Raw genomic sequence first — 15,090 nt, 5'->3', positions numbered from 1 at the left:
TTAAAATATATTTATTAATAAAAGAAAATTAAGTTAATGGCTAAAATAATTAATTATCTAAGGTAATAAAATTGTTAGAAATAATTAAGATAATTAAATAAAAGTATTATTTATTTATTTGAAATTTTCGATCAATATATGGATAAATTATATGTGTGACGCCTCATATATTATCTCCAAATTTTTTAAAATTCATCCGTATAATTTAAAAGTGATACTAAAAATATAAGTATTTTTTAACTTTTTAAAAGATGTTTTTGCTGTTGTTACAATCGCACCTTGATAACAGTGGACTTGCAATTATGCGACACTCACTTCATAGCAATAAGTGAGTTAAGCCTATTCGTTTTTATGTTGTCTACGACCAAGCGACGTATACTCGAGCTTCTAGCCTCAATTCAAGAAGAAAGTTTCGAAAGAGAGTTTTGAAAGTAAGATTTGAGAAATTGAAATTGGTGTTATATGAGAATGTAAGGAAAAGGCAACAACAACGGCGTACTGCATATAATTATCGGGTAGGAAGAAGTTGACAACTAGTCATATTAACGTCTTTAAATTCAACTATAAGGATACCAACTGTAACGCCACTAATTCTCTTTAACCTAAGAAGTGATGTCACCCATGCATACATAACTCATCAAGCCGAAGCTCATCATAAATAACCTTTGAAACAAAACAAAGTCTTTCATAAACGTTCCTAAATCCAAAACAACCTATCTCCAAAAATAAACTTTCAATAACTAAATTTAAAAAATGAATCTAAATAAAGATGCTATAACTTAAAACAGTCGAATAAAGGTAAACTCTTATCAAATATCTCATCTCTAACTTACATGGCGTCCTCAGATCCGCCGTCAACCGTACATTTGCGTATTGCCTTTACCTGACAAATGTAAGTAGCACGTGGCTTGAGCGGGACCTAACTTTTCATGGCTTTGGGCGCTTTTCTAGTCTGGATAGGGTTGGATGTATGGTACTCCTTTACACATGGGTCCAGGTAAGTTTTTATTTATTTAATTATTTTTATTTTTATAAGTATATATATATTATTTTAGTATTTTTTTTAATTAAAAAAAAAAATTAATTGGCGGACGGAAAAGTCGAGATAAAAACGCGGTAGCCTAACAAGAAAAGTATAAGCGTAGAAAAGAGAGTCCGTCGTCTTCCATTTGTTTCTTCCACCAAATTTCATATCTCTTTCTGCCTTCCTTCGATTCCCACGCGACTCTTCCCATTCCCCATTTTATACACTCCATTTCACTGTTTTTCTTCATTCTCACACTCCTTTTCTCTCACATTTCCGTGTTTTAAGGTCAGTCTAACACTTTCATCCCTTTCCCATTACGTTTCCTTGCATAATTGCTTTAATTTTCGCTATCTCATCAATTTACTTTGATTTTTGAGTTTCATACTTCAGCTGATTCGGTTCTCATACTTGTTGTTAATTCCGCTCTGGGTTTGTAAATTTGCTTCGGTTTCGATTCTCTGTTTCTCGTTCAATTGTATATTTTAGTGGTTTAATTGTACAACAAGGGATAATGAACTCTGTTTTTGCTGGATGAATTGTTTGTCGAAGTAAATTTTGGAATGGAAGATATTGTTCGATGGGTTTACTTTATTATGTTCCATTCGTTTTTTTCTTTCTTGTTGTATTGCGGTCTTCACTAAGTAAACCTGTGTACGTGTGAAATTCTTTATTATCCTTTTGGAAAAACATGTGGTGCTTGCTTTTCTAAGGCAATCTTTTCAATAAGCAACCAATGAGAGTTTACTTTGACTTCTTCTAACATCTATCCATCAAAGCTTTGTGGTGGGACCAAACATTTGACGGACCGTATTTCATCCACATCATAATTCAAGTCTTGTATAGGAATCATTAGAAAAATTATCGAAAGGATTATTGTTTTTTTTTTTTTTTTTTTTTTNAATCATTTCAGGGCCTTGCAATTGAGAAGGCAAGGGATAAAGGTTTGCTTGTTTTTCTTATTGTGTTCTTTTTCTGCTCATCCAGCCAAAAAACAATTGAAGTGCCTCTGGATTTTAACTGCTCTCTGTCATCTATATGGTTACCCATGCAAGGTATTAAATTTTATGATTTGAGGCGTGAAACCCATTTCTTTTTCTTTTTCTTTTTCTCTTCTTAAATCTGGATCTAATAAAAGGAATTTAGTGTGATTTGTTTCAGTTTTCTTCAAAACCTCATGATCTTTATTTTCTAACCCAAAGATCTTAGTAGAGATGTGTAACGGCCCAAGCCCACCGCGAGCAGATGTTTTCCTCTTTGGGCTTTCCCTTTCAAGTTTACCCTCAAAGTTTTTAAAATGCGTATGCTAGGGAGAGGTTTCCAAAGATCTTAGGTTAGGTATTCCGATTTGAATCGTGTATGATTGGAATTGAAGAATTTAATTTCTAAGATTATGTACCTGCACGAAATCTCTAAGTTTGAATATGCAGTTTTGGTGTTGGCATATATCATGCCAAGCTGTTTGGCTTTTTTGTTTTAAAGTTTTAAATTAGGCAATATCATTCACAAAATTTGATTTCAGAATATGTAGTTTTGGTGTTGGTGAGCTTCACTCACCAATGTTTGACTGACTCCAAATTTCTAAAAGTTTGGTTACTGAATGTTCTTTAGTTTTTCTCCATCTCTCAGCTTTAGGAGCATTTAAATGAAGTTGATTGGCCTTCGATTAAGAATATGTATGGTAGGAAGAGGGGAAGATGTGTTGAATGAATCAAAGGTTTTATGTGTCGGCCCACGTTAGTTACCAATTAGGCTGTTTGTGGGAAATTGATTATTTTGTTCCTTGGCTCTTGTAATCTCTATCCAATTGTCAATAATAGAAATGATTTCTAACACAAGTTTTGGTGTTAAATTTTAAAAAAATTCATATTAAATTATGAGAGGAGACTTCATTTATAGTGTCTTAAGCATCAAAAGAAGAGTTGATGATTTGAGTTAAATTGTAAATATAATGTTCTTGAGGAAGATAACAAGTTCAAAAGCATTTTTCTTTCTTCTCTGACTCTGTTCTTTGTTCGATGGTCATGGATTTCTCTTGTCATAACAGTTGAGAACTCCAAAAATGGGTCAAGCATTAGGTTGCATTCAAGTCGACCAGTCAACTGTAGCCATTAGAGAAACATTTGGTAAGTACGACGATGTGCTTCAACCTGGTTGCCATTGTCTACCTTGGTGCCTTGGAAGCCAGGTAGCTGGTCATCTCTCTTTACGTGTCCAGCAACTTGATGTTCGCTGTGAGACAAAGACAAAGGTATGTTGCCTCCAAAAAATTAACAATCGATTGACTTCTTTTCTAAGATTATCTGTAAAAGGGCTTATTCATGAAGAAGAATAAGAAGCTCCTTAAGCTAAATGTTCAGGCTATTAATGTTTATTAGTTTACTATTCTTAATGTTAGTTTATTTTCTGGATCTGTTCAGGATAATGTTTTTGTCACCGTCGTTGCCTCTATTCAATACCGAGCCCTGGCCGACAAGGCTTCAGATGCTTTTTATAAGCTTAGCAATACAAGAGAACAGATCCAAGCTTATGTCTTCGATGGTATACTTTGTTCTTTTTGTTCAGTTCTTTACGAGCAATTTAAGTTTGATAGTATCTTTTATTGGGCTGATTTTGATGGGTTCTACTCCAGGGAACATTTACTGTTGTGTTTAATGATAACTCCTCAATGAAATAAATAATTATTTACCAGGGCAAGAAATTCTAACTACCATAACTAATGTTTGAAATTTAGCCGTTAGCACCAATCCTCTTCAGCTTATTACTTACCGTTTTTTGTTAAAAGAAAACTTAGAGTCCACTGATAGTAGGGGTGTACATTCAACCCGACAAACTAACAACTCGGACCAACCCAACCCAAATTATAGGGGTTGGGTTGGGTTGGGTTATTTTTTTTGAACTCGAATTGACTTGGTTCGGTTTCGGATCAATAAGACAAAAACTTGAGGCTTGTTTTATAACCATTCTTTTTGAGAAAAGTCATTTTAGACACAATTGTGCTGTATTCATTTTTTAGTAGTTTTTTTAAAATAAAATCTTAGCTAAATTTACCGAGATTGTAACGGCCCAGGTCCACCGTTAGCAAATATTGTCGTTTTTGGGCTTTTCCTTTCAGGCTTCCCCTCAGGGTTTTAAAACACGTATGCTAGGGAAAGGTTTCCATACCCTTATAAATGGTGTTTTGTTCTCCTCCTCAACCAACCTGGACATCACATAGACAAATTTTTAAAAGCACTTATAGTTTTTTGAAGTTGGGTTACTAAGGCTGATGTTCCGTTGTTTTATTCTTTTAGTTATTAGGGCAAGTGTTCCAAAGTTGGACCTTGATTCAACTTTCGAACAGAAGAATGATATTGCAAAAGCTGTGGAAGACGAACTGGAGAAGGTAAATTTCTTCTTTTCTTCATGATTCAGAATTAACCAACTGGAGAAAGTGAATTTTTTTCTATATATTGTGTTTTGGTCATGTAGGCCATGTCAGCTTATGGGTATGAGATAGTTCAGACTCTGATTGTGGACATTGAGCCAGATGAGCATGTAAAGAGAGCAATGAATGAAATCAATGCAGGTAGTAAAAGACTGAGCAATCAATGATATATGGCTTGTATTTGCCTTTGGCTATGCAAATCTTTGACATGTGTATCATTTCCTTGTATAAACAGCTGCAAGAATGAGAGTTGCTGCAAATGAGAAAGCTGAAGCAGAGAAGATACTGCAGATTAAGAGAGCCGAAGGAGACGCTGAATCCAAGTATCTGGCAGGGCTCGGTATTGCACGGCAGCGTCAAGCCATTGTTGACGGGCTCAGAGACAGCGTGCTAGCATTTGCCGAAAACGTCCCCGGAACGACATCTAAGGATGTCATGGACATGGTTCTGGTGACCCAATACTTCGACACGATGAAGGAAATCGGAGCATCGTCAAAGTCTAATTCGGTTTTCATCCCACACGGACCTGGTGCAGTTAAAGATATAGCTTCACAGATCAGAGATGGTCTTCTCCAAGCAAGCCAAACTCAGTAGATTGGTGAAGATTGAAGACACTTGTGAAGATGATATACAAAGTATATAAAAGGTGGCATGTGATTAATGATGTTTGGCTTGTTTTAGTTGCAAATTTGTGTGTTGTGTAGTGCATTGTTTCTCTTAAACGATCTATAAATATTTACTAATATTATTTACCTTATGAGTAGATGGAAAGCATGAAGTATAAAAGTTATATATCATATTGGAAGTGTTTGTATGGGAGCTTTCTTAGACCATTTTTAATGCAATCCTGTTAAACAAGCTTCTTGCTCATATCTTCTGATCTGAATGTTTGGTTTCATTTTAGCTTTAGATCAGTTTGGGATACAATTACGAAACATAATACAAAAGACTGAAACACAAAGACGGATTGACGCTCTAAAATGATTCTCTTTATGGATGCACGACGCTTGAACACTCCTCTACCTTGACCGTTAGCTATGAACACTTGAAGAAAGGGAAAAGGGTGAGTATATAAACATATCGAGTAAGCAACCTACTTATATGCTCTCACGGCATCCTTGACCTAGCAAAATACCACAAACTTTACTCTAGGCTCTAGGTGTATTGCTCTTGCTGTGTGTCACAATCGCGGTTTCTGGGCAACGAATTTGGCGATTGTGCGGCACTCACTCTCAGCACTGAGTGGGTTAAGCCTACTTCGAAGTATGTTGCCTGCGGTCAGGCAACGTGAATACAAACCTCGGGACTCGATTTCAAGAGAAGATTTTAGAAAGCGAGGGAGAGAGGTTTTAGAAAAAGAGTTGAGAGAGAGAGAGAGAGAGAGAGATTGGTGTTATATGGGAACGTACGCAAAAACGCAACAACAATGGCTTACTGCATATAAGTTATCGGGCAGGGAGAAGTTGACAACTAGTCATATCTCCCTATAGTACATTTTGAGGCATTTCATGTCTACCAGGCGTAGCCATGACATCGCCGAAACGTCATACTCTTAAAGAAAATAAGAAAGAATCAATACAACATGAAAGCGGTAAAAGAAAGCAATAAAGTAGAACAAGGCAAAGGTTTCGGCGTGTCACGGGCATGCAGCCATGGGCGACATGCCTTGGACAAGCATGACCGTGACACTGTGCATAGTCTTGGGTAGCCAGTTTAGCCTACATAGCAGTAACTAGTGTTTGATGTTGAGGTGTTACCTTAACGAACTCTCTCTAACAGGTGGGGATAAGATGGTGAGTGCTAGTTTGCTTGTCATCCATGAGAAGTAGCTGGCGAACTCATCCCACAGGCCATGTAGTCATCCAAAGTTGGGTGTGCTACCCTCTATACATGCTAGCTCCATTGACTACTCGCATGATCAACGCTCATCCACAAAACAGATCCACCATGTAGGGTAATCCAACCAAACTATTACATCACATATCCCTAACCAGCCTTATGCCTAGCTCAACGGTAAAATACCAAAGTGGAAAAGAAAGTTGAAGCTCCACAAACACTATACGAGCTGCTATCAACCTAGAAGGCTACCTTTGTCTTTTAGGGTTGCAGGGGTGGTCTTCTAGGTCTCTAGAGTAGTTGGCAGTCTTGACTTGGATTCACTTCGATCCTCAATTCTAATTCTCCGAGTTTGGATCAGTTAGAAGCACTAGAGGCCACTCCCTTTAATCCTCTCTTACGATTCTAATGCACTCGGTCTACTGGAGGAGTTTCATCTTAGGTCATAAAATAGCTAAACTGACATTATCACCCTACTTAAACCGATTCTACTACTTATTCTCTATAGGAGAATCATAAATTCAATCACCGGGAGTCAATGTACAATTCAACCATGCATACAATCACACATGTTCAACGGGGCGATATCATCCATCAAGCTTTTAGAGCACAAATACACAAATTATCATCCTACGTTTTAGCATGATTATGTACGAGCAATAGAGATACAATTCATTACATCAAGCGAGGATTAAATCAGACAGGCCGTTAACAAGTATGCTTATTCTCTAGCTTATCCAATCGTCCTAGGCTCAGGTCATACCAAATCTATCCACCTAGGGTTTAGTTTTACTAGCCAAGTAATCCCTACAAGTATTACTTCCTGGAATCATGTGGTTATTTGAATCACGTGTGTCTTCCTAAGCTAGCTTTTACACATGTTAAAAGCTCCAAAATTCCTGAAATTTCTCCCGTAGGTTTTAATTCAAGTAAAATTAGGGTTAGTATCGAAATCGAGATGAAAAATTGACAAGTGGAGGCCGAACAGATAAAAAAAAAAACTCACACAATCAACACGCGCACTCACATGCCCGAGAGGTCTTACGAGCGTTATCACAATGCTTGTCGTTGCCCAAGGCCATATGCGTTTCTCTGCTTTGCTGCTAACACGTGTCCCTGGTGCTCGTAGACACGTTCTCTACCTAGCCGTGCGACAAGTGTCCCTCTGGTTTTAATCAGTAATCTACTTTCTAAATATATTTTTCTTATAATTTTTAAGCAATCACGTATCATAATAAATGCATCCAAACTTCAAGATTTAATCATTCTTACAAAATTTTGTAGCGTCACAAAACTCCACTTTCCACCTCTTAGCCAAGTTTCAACATGAAGTCTACGAGAATTCTTTCTTAGATGAACATATCAAAATTTCAAGTTCTATCTCTCAAGAACACTCTCGTATCTTTGGAAAAACTGAATCTAAAAACTCGTACATCTTTGAGGGAGGATGAGGGACTACATAAGTAGATAACATGAGGAACTACTACTATAGGTAGAATAAACCAACTTTGAGAGGGGACGAAGGATACTACGTAAGTAGTTCATTAAGAAACTACTATTATTTATAGGATAAACCAGCCCTGAGAGGAGACGAAGGGCTACATAAATAGTTTAGCTCAAGATAGGTACCACTAACATGTGTGACAACGATCAGGAAATTTCTAAACTAGGCCCAACCTTCATACCATCTACAAAAAAGTCTATAATAACTTTTAAGGATGCGATGAACTCTTATAAATAGGTTGCTTAGTGAGTCAGTTTTTGTTTGATTTATTATTGAAATCAACCACACAGACATAGGAGTGGGATTTTCTAAAAAGCCAAGATCACAAGTGACCTTATTCATGAGACAGAACTACTTTACTTCACTCCCTCTTCTCGTAACCCTTAGAAGTAAGAAAAAGAGGAAGTGGTTGACATGAGAGCTCTGGAACCAGAACCGAGGTTACAGTCTTTATGTGAAAGAAGGGAGTCTCTTCATTACCACGGTCTAATATAAAATCATAGCTCATCAATTTATACCATTCTCATACGTCCTTTCAAAATCACATCCAAACATGTTCGAAGCCTTTTGCAACACTGCATGCCCTTGATTCAGATCTAAAGCTAAAACTAAAACTAAAACGAGAACAGACATTGAGTTAGAATATATGAGTTCCAATATCATGCAACTTTTATGCTTCATGGTTTCCATCTACTCATAAGGTAAATAATATCAATACGCTTTGTTAGATCAATTAAGAGAAACAGAAATTTATTCAAACAAATCTACATAGGACAGAAATTTGCAGCTTAAACAAACAAACCAACCACCAAACCCATTATTCACATGCAATCTTTTATATACTTTTGTATCCCATCTTCAATCCTCACCAATCTACTGAGTTCGGCTTCCTTGGAGAAGACCATCTCTGATCTGTGAAGTTATATCTTTAACTGCACCAGGTCCGTGTGGGATGAAAACCGAATTAGTCTTTGACGATGCTCCGATTTCTTTCATCGTGTCGAAGTATTGGGTCACAAGAACCATGTCCATGACATCCTTAGATGTCGTTCCAGGGACGTTTTCGGCAAATGCTAGCACGCTGTCTCTGAGCCCATCGACAATGGCTTGACGCTGCCGTGCAATACCGAGCCCTGCCAGATACTTGGATTCGGCGTCTCCTTCGGCTCTCTTAATCTGTAGTATCTTCTCTGCTTCAGCTTTCTCATTTGCAGCAACTCTCATTCTCGCAGCTGTTTATACAATAAAAATGGTAAACATGCCTAAGATTTGCATAACCAAAGGCAATACAAGCCATTTATCATTGATTGTTCAGTCTTTTACTACCTGCATTGATTTCATTCATGGCTCTCTTTACATGCACATCTGGCTCAATGTCCACAATCAGAGTCTGAACTATCTCATACCCATAAGCTGACATGGCCTACATGACCAAAAATACGATATCGATAAAGATTTACATACTCAAGTTGGTTAATTCTGAATCATGAAGAAAAAAGGAATTTACCTTCTCCAGTTCGTCTTCCACAGCTTTGGCAATATCATTCTTCTGTTCAAAAGTTGAATCAAGGTCCAACTTTGGAACACTTGCCCTAATAACTAAAAGAATAAAACAATCGAACATCAGCTTTAGTTACTGCTCAACGAATCTATGAGCAAATTAGCGTCAACAAAGTGCTGAAAGAAAACTTGGTGCTAAATCCTCTCGTTCATAGTTTAATAACATTTTGGAAAACTTATCCCAACTACAAAAGCTAGAACTGCTTTTAAAAATTTAGCTAAGATTCCAAAAACTACTAAAAATAGACTACAGCACAACAATTGTGTCTAAAATGACTTTTCTGAAAAAGAATGGTTATCAAACCAGCCTCAAGTTTTTCTAACAATTATTTATTCCATGGGCATATATCCCTAAACACAACGATAAATGTTATCTAGAGTAGTACTCATCAATACATAGTAGGTGAGGAAAGGGGAAGCAGCACAATGAAAAACACTATTGAATTTAAATTTTCGAAAAAAGTAGTGAACAAAAAGAACTTCAAACAGAGTATACCATCAAAGACATAAGCTTGGATTTGTTCTCTTGTATTGCTTAGCTTATAAAAAGCATCTGAAGCCTTGTCGGCCAGGGCTCGGTATTGAATAGAGGCAACGACGGTGACAAAAACATTATCCTGAACAGATCCAGAAAACAAACTAACATTGAAAATAATAAACTAGTAAGCATTAATACTCTTAACCTCTAGCACAAAGAGCTTCTTATTCTTCTTCATGAATAAGCCCGTGTACAGATAATCTTAGAAAAGAAGTCAATCAATTGTTAATTTTTTTGCAGGCAACAAACCTTCGTCTTTGTCTCACAGCGAACATCAAGTTGCTGGACACGTAAAGAGAGATAACCAGCTACCTGGCTTCCAAGGCACCAAGGTAGACAATGGCAACCAGGTTCAAGTACGTCATCAAACTTCCCAAATGTTTCTCTGATGGCTATAGTTGACTGGTCGACTTGAATGCAACCAAGTGCTTGACCCATTTTAGAGTTATCAACTGTTATATCAAAAGAAGTCCATGATCATCAAACAAAGACCATCAGAGAAGAAAGAAGAACATTTTTCACAATTTAATGTATAATTTTAAAAGAAGTTTAATATCTAAACTTGAGGGATTCGAGAGTTCCCTAACCTTCCAAAACGCTCCCTAACAGAGTAGTCAAAAAAAGAACCTCCTTTCTCTAATGCTCCACTATATACAAAATACTCAATTCCCACACAATTAGTAACTAACATGGGCCCATACAAAAACCCTTAATTCAGTCGGCACCTCTTCCACTCTTGCTACCATACACATTCTTAAACGAAGGCCTATCAACTTCATTACATGCGCCTAATACTGAGAGATGGAAAAAAACTAAATAATATTCAGTAATTGAACATTTAGAAGAACATTTACAGAGCCACACCTACATTGGTGAGTGAAGCTCCTCCAACACCAAAGCTGCATGTTCAGTAATCAAACTTTATGAATGATCTTACCTTATTTAAACCTTTAAAACACAAAAGCCAAACAGCTTGGCATGATATAAACCAACACCAAATCTGCATATTCAAACAAAGAGATTTCGTGCAGGTAATTAATCTTAGAAATTAACTTCCTCAATTCCAATCATATGCAATTCAAGTGGGAATATCTAACCCAAGCTTTCTACTAAGATCTTCATGTCAGAAGTGAAGATTATATGGTTATGAAGAAAACTGAAACAAATCACACTAACTTCCTTCTATAAAATTCATTTTGAAGTGGTCCAGATTCATGAAGATTAAAATTGGAGGAGAAAAGGCAAAAGAAATAGGCCTCACGCATCAAAATCATCAAATTTAAGACCTTGCATGGGTACCTGTCATATTTCCTGCATAAATATATCTGATTGGAATTTGGTGACCTCCTGTGTTCTTAGTCTCAGAACGTTAAGACTATGTTTCAAAAATTTAGGCTGGTGGGGAGGGGGATTTATCTTGGAAGGCATAGGCATAACTGCATAGGTTAGGAAGAAATCTTTTCCTCAACCTAATTGACTGGTTTTAGCTGTTTTCCAACAGACTATACATGTAATACTGCTAAAAGTCCTAGGTTTACCGTCAAAACATTCCAGGCCTCCTTTTATTACCGCTGTTCTAGTAAGGGAGGACAAGGGCAGAGGAGAGAACTGTTGATTGAATTATAATGTGCTGATATTTAAGTTCCCAAGAAAATAGATCAAATTTACAAAACCATGTTCATGTAGGGAACTAGAAAAACAGATGTCCCTGCTTAATATGTTAGGAAATGCATAACTTTGTACTGGCTCATCTTTTTGAAACAAGAAAAGAAAACTTTTCAATGATATAGAAATTACCAAAAAAAATGCAATAAAAGTTCATCACAAACAGGGTTTCATTACTAAACAATTTGTGTAATTTGCACCCAGAAAAGGTACCAAATTTAGCCTTTTCACCTACATCTCCCCATTTCTTTCCTTACGTACAAAAATTATTGAATCTTTTTTCCATCTTTAACTCCCATATTGCTTTAAAGAGATTTTCTCATACAATGTCCATCTACATCTTTTTCCAACATACTCCTGCCAGCTGCTGCATACGCTCTTTACTGAGTTGTTAAACACATTCAGGAGATTCAAAATCATTTAGTAGCAATTTGTCCTGAACTCCTTGTTGAACAGAATATGATTTTGGGACAAATTTTTTCGGCATCTTCTCTGCTGCATTAAGAGCTTGTATACAGCAAGTCCATAATAAAACTTTCACCTTCTTTGGAACCTCCTTTCAAACCAATTTTCTAGCCTTTCCTCTAAAAAATTTTCCTTTTTCATTAATTTCTACAAGTGGTCTTAATCTTTAAATCTGTCAGCTTTCCAAGCAAAGCCTTGTAGACAAATTCCTCCTTTCAAGTTGTATGCCATGAATTTATTTCTTTATCCCAAGACTCCTTTACATATCCTTCTTATCCTGTTGCCGTTCCAAAAACTCGGTAAAACATCTTTTTCATAGTCCATTTCTCAGTGCAATGATTATCCCAGGATGAGGTTGTTGTCCCCATGCCTCGCCTCAAAGTTGAAAGCATCTCAACTGATAGTCTGACTTCAGAAAGTAACCACCATGAAATGGAAAAACTTGCATTTTTCATCACCTCACTCCCACCGGGAGGGGTCGTATTCAAATTTGCTTCCAACACCTTCACAGCAAAGCTCAGTCTTCTCCTTGGGAAATCTCGAAAGCCATTTAACCCGGAGAGCCTCGTTAAACTCCCTGATGTTTCTCATTCCCATACCCCCACTCCCACAGCCTCCACCAGACATTTTGTAATCTAATATATCATCTCACCAAATTGTTTATCTTCATTTTTTTTCATCCCAAACAAAATGCCTTTTGTATCTCGCTCAAACCCCTCATATTCCAGCTAAGTATCTTCATGGAAAATCAGGAGAATAAATTCACTTGAAAATATACGTCTATGCAACTTATGAACTACGGAACTAATAAAAACCTACTCCCAAAGTTTAACTGATAAAAATAAAATCAAAACAACTAAAAATGGATGTTACAAATTCTGAAGGAGGTAAAGCTCTCCTTTGGGTCAGTTTCTTGGCGCATGTGAAGGAAAAACAACGTCTTATCCTCTTGATGTTAAAAGATCAAAACCTCCTAAATTATAAGCTCAGATTGAAATCAGAAACTTCATCTTCAAAAAAAAGAAAAATTCAAAGCCAAAGACACACTATATCAAATCTTTAAAGTTAGATGATCATAAGAGAATATTCATGTTAGATCCATATACAGCAGATGAATATGGAACTTCATCTTAAGGAAAGAAGTCGGCCCATAAAGCACCACTAGCCATTATATTATTAGATGTTATCATACGCCAATTTGCAATACGAAAAGAACTCAGCAGAAGCCTTATATGTCACCGAGAGAGACTTGAAGAAAATAACGAATTATGTTCCCATAAACGCCATAGAATCCAAAACTCTAATACAAATAGGAAATTCCTTGGATTAGCTGTCGAATGGCTTCATAATTAAAACAGAAAACAACCAAAAAATTACAAATCTACACGAAAAAGGAAGCCAAAACACAGTTATAGCAAGGAGATGAACAAATATTGTAACATTGAAAAAAGACGTAAATAATCCAGACAGATTCAAGAAACTTCTTTTGCAATCAAGAGCAAAGCATTCTTACGGGAGAAAGTCAACGCATATACTGAACAACGGGAAATGGTGCAGAAGATTGAAGCAACGCTCACCAAATATCACTACTAAATAAAGTCGGAAAAATCAGAAACTCAAGGTCTAAAACATCCCTTACCTTCTCAGTTGCAAGGCCCTGAAATGATTTAACAAAAACAATAAATCCTTATAATTTTTCCAATGACTCCTATGACGACTTCGAATTATGATGTGGTTGAAAAACAGTAGCGAGCACGAAATGAGCTGTCAAATATTTGGACCCACCACAAACCCCACCAAAAAAAAATTGATGGATAAGTATTAGAAGTAAAAGTATACTCTAATTGATTGCTTATTGAAAAGATAGAACAATAAATCCTTGAACTGGTCCAATAACTGAGATTTAGAAAAGCAAGCGCCACATATCATCCAAAAGGGCAATTACTTCAATTTCATGATTTCACTTTGACAAATAATTCATCCAGCAAAAACAGCAAAAACAGAGTCCATTATCCACTGTTGCACAAGTAAACTCGTAAAATAGACAATTGCACAAAAAANAAAACTGAAGCATATTTACAAACGAAGAACGGATTTAACAACAAATATCAAAACCGAACCATCTGAAAGGAATAAGACCCTAATTCTTAGCCGGCGGTAAATTCATGAGTAAGAATCCAAGAAAAAAGCCGGAGATAACAAAAATTGAAGGCAAATACGGTAGGAAACGTAAAGGGAAAGGGATTGAAAGTTCTTACACTGACCTTAAAAGTATTATGCTTCCCGGTGGGAGAATCGAAAAGGGAAAAGGATTCAGATCACGGAAATCTGCGAGGAAAGGGGAAAAAGAATGAACAACAACTGTGAAATGGATTCTTTAAAATGGGAATTGGAAAGGATTGCGTGGGAATCGAAGGAAGGCGAGAACAGAGATGCAACAGAAAACGATGAACCGACACTTTCCCAAAGCTTATACTTTTCGTTCATTCCGTTGTGCGGCCAAACGCTGGTTAGCGTGTTTTGATTTGGTGATAACGCCCAAGCCTCTCGACATTTTTTTATTTATTATTATTATAAATAAACTTATTTTGAAAATAAAATTATTTTAATATTATTGGGTAAAAGAATATCTAAGTATATAATACGTCACTATTTTCAATAATTTTATTATATTATTTAATTTTAGATAGTGTTGTTGACTATTTTATTTTTATTAAGTTAAATTATTAAAATAATTTTAATTTTAATTTTCTAGTTTATTTTTATAATAAATCTTAATAATTATCTTTAAATAAATCATTTTAATAAAATTTTAAATAAAAATAATTGGTTTATTATTATTAATTTAAATTTGAATTTGAATTTGAATTAATTAATTATATTTCAACCTAAAATACATTTAATTGGAAAAAGAAAATAAGTTAAAATAATTATAAAAGAAAGAGAAATAATACTAAACAAGATATATTTAAAATATTAATAAAGTGAAACACTCGTGTTATACATTAAATAAGTCGTGATTGACGTTTGTTATACTCGAAATATTACAATAATAATAATAATATTATTAT

The 15,090-nt window shown here is 35.8% G+C and overlaps 2 protein-coding genes across 12 annotated transcripts; one reads left to right on the top strand and one right to left on the bottom strand.

Annotated features, from left to right (window-relative positions):
• The first annotated feature begins 1,145 nt into the window (after positions 1-1,145).
• Positions 1,146-5,309, top strand: LOC111798263 (hypersensitive-induced response protein 1). Of its 4 annotated transcripts, XM_023681310.1 has the most exons (7): positions 1,146-1,312; positions 2,012-2,079; positions 3,072-3,275; positions 3,445-3,565; positions 4,318-4,409; positions 4,496-4,592; positions 4,687-5,296. In XM_023681310.1, the coding sequence occupies exons 3-7, from the start codon at positions 3,087-3,089 to the stop codon at positions 5,043-5,045; spliced, it is 858 nt and encodes a 285-aa protein (XP_023537078.1). In that variant the 5' UTR covers positions 1,146-1,312; positions 2,012-2,079; positions 3,072-3,086; the 3' UTR covers positions 5,046-5,296. The 4 variants fall into 4 exon arrangements, with proteins under 4 accessions (XP_023537078.1, XP_023537079.1, XP_023537081.1 ...); XM_023681311.1 differs by lacking the exon at positions 2,012-2,079 and having other exon boundaries at positions 4,687-5,309; XM_023681313.1 differs by lacking the exons at positions 1,146-1,312; positions 2,012-2,079 and adding an exon at positions 1,945-1,968 and having other exon boundaries at positions 4,687-5,309.
• Positions 5,310-8,450: 3,141 nt separating this feature from the next.
• On the bottom strand, positions 8,451-14,561 carry LOC111798262 (hypersensitive-induced response protein 2). 8 transcript variants are annotated; one of them, XM_023681304.1, is made up of 7 exons: positions 14,284-14,561; positions 10,754-10,788; positions 10,139-10,341; positions 9,848-9,968; positions 9,299-9,390; positions 9,118-9,214; positions 8,451-9,023 (listed from the first exon to the last, which is right to left on the bottom strand). In XM_023681304.1, the coding sequence occupies exons 3-7, from the start codon at positions 10,325-10,327 to the stop codon at positions 8,665-8,667; spliced, it is 858 nt and encodes a 285-aa protein (XP_023537072.1). In that variant the 5' UTR covers positions 10,328-10,341; positions 10,754-10,788; positions 14,284-14,561; the 3' UTR covers positions 8,451-8,664. The 8 variants fall into 8 exon arrangements, with proteins under 8 accessions (XP_023537072.1, XP_023537073.1, XP_023537069.1 ...); XM_023681305.1 differs by having other exon boundaries at positions 10,758-10,788; XM_023681301.1 differs by lacking the exon at positions 10,754-10,788 and adding an exon at positions 10,477-10,683.
• Positions 14,562-15,090: the final 529 nt, after the last annotated feature.

The sequence above is a fragment of the Cucurbita pepo genome, chromosome LG07, assembly GCF_002806865.2.
Source record: "Cucurbita pepo subsp. pepo cultivar mu-cu-16 chromosome LG07, ASM280686v2, whole genome shotgun sequence".
NCBI classification, from domain to species: Eukaryota; Viridiplantae; Streptophyta; class Magnoliopsida; order Cucurbitales; family Cucurbitaceae; genus Cucurbita; species Cucurbita pepo.
The sequence above is the reverse complement of the archived record's forward strand: the minus strand, read 5'-3'. Positions and strand labels throughout refer to the sequence as shown.

Coding starts and splice junctions, on each gene's coding strand:
- LOC111798262 (XM_023681303.1), bottom strand. CDS start 10,327: ATGGGTCAAGCACTTGGTTGCATTCAAGTCGACCAGTCAACTATAGCC. Junction 9,391..9,847: donor CCAAGCTTATGTCTTTGATG/GTATACTCTGTT, acceptor TTATTCTTTTAG/TTATTAGGGCAAGTGTTCCA. Junction 9,024..9,117: donor CATGAATGAAATCAATGCAG/GTAGTAAAAGAC, acceptor TTGTATAAACAG/CTGCGAGAATGAGAGTTGCT.
- LOC111798263 (XM_023681311.1), top strand. CDS start 3,087: ATGGGTCAAGCATTAGGTTGCATTCAAGTCGACCAGTCAACTGTAGCC. Junction 3,566..4,317: donor CCAAGCTTATGTCTTCGATG/GTATACTTTGTT, acceptor TTATTCTTTTAG/TTATTAGGGCAAGTGTTCCA. Junction 4,593..4,686: donor AATGAATGAAATCAATGCAG/GTAGTAAAAGAC, acceptor TTGTATAAACAG/CTGCAAGAATGAGAGTTGCT.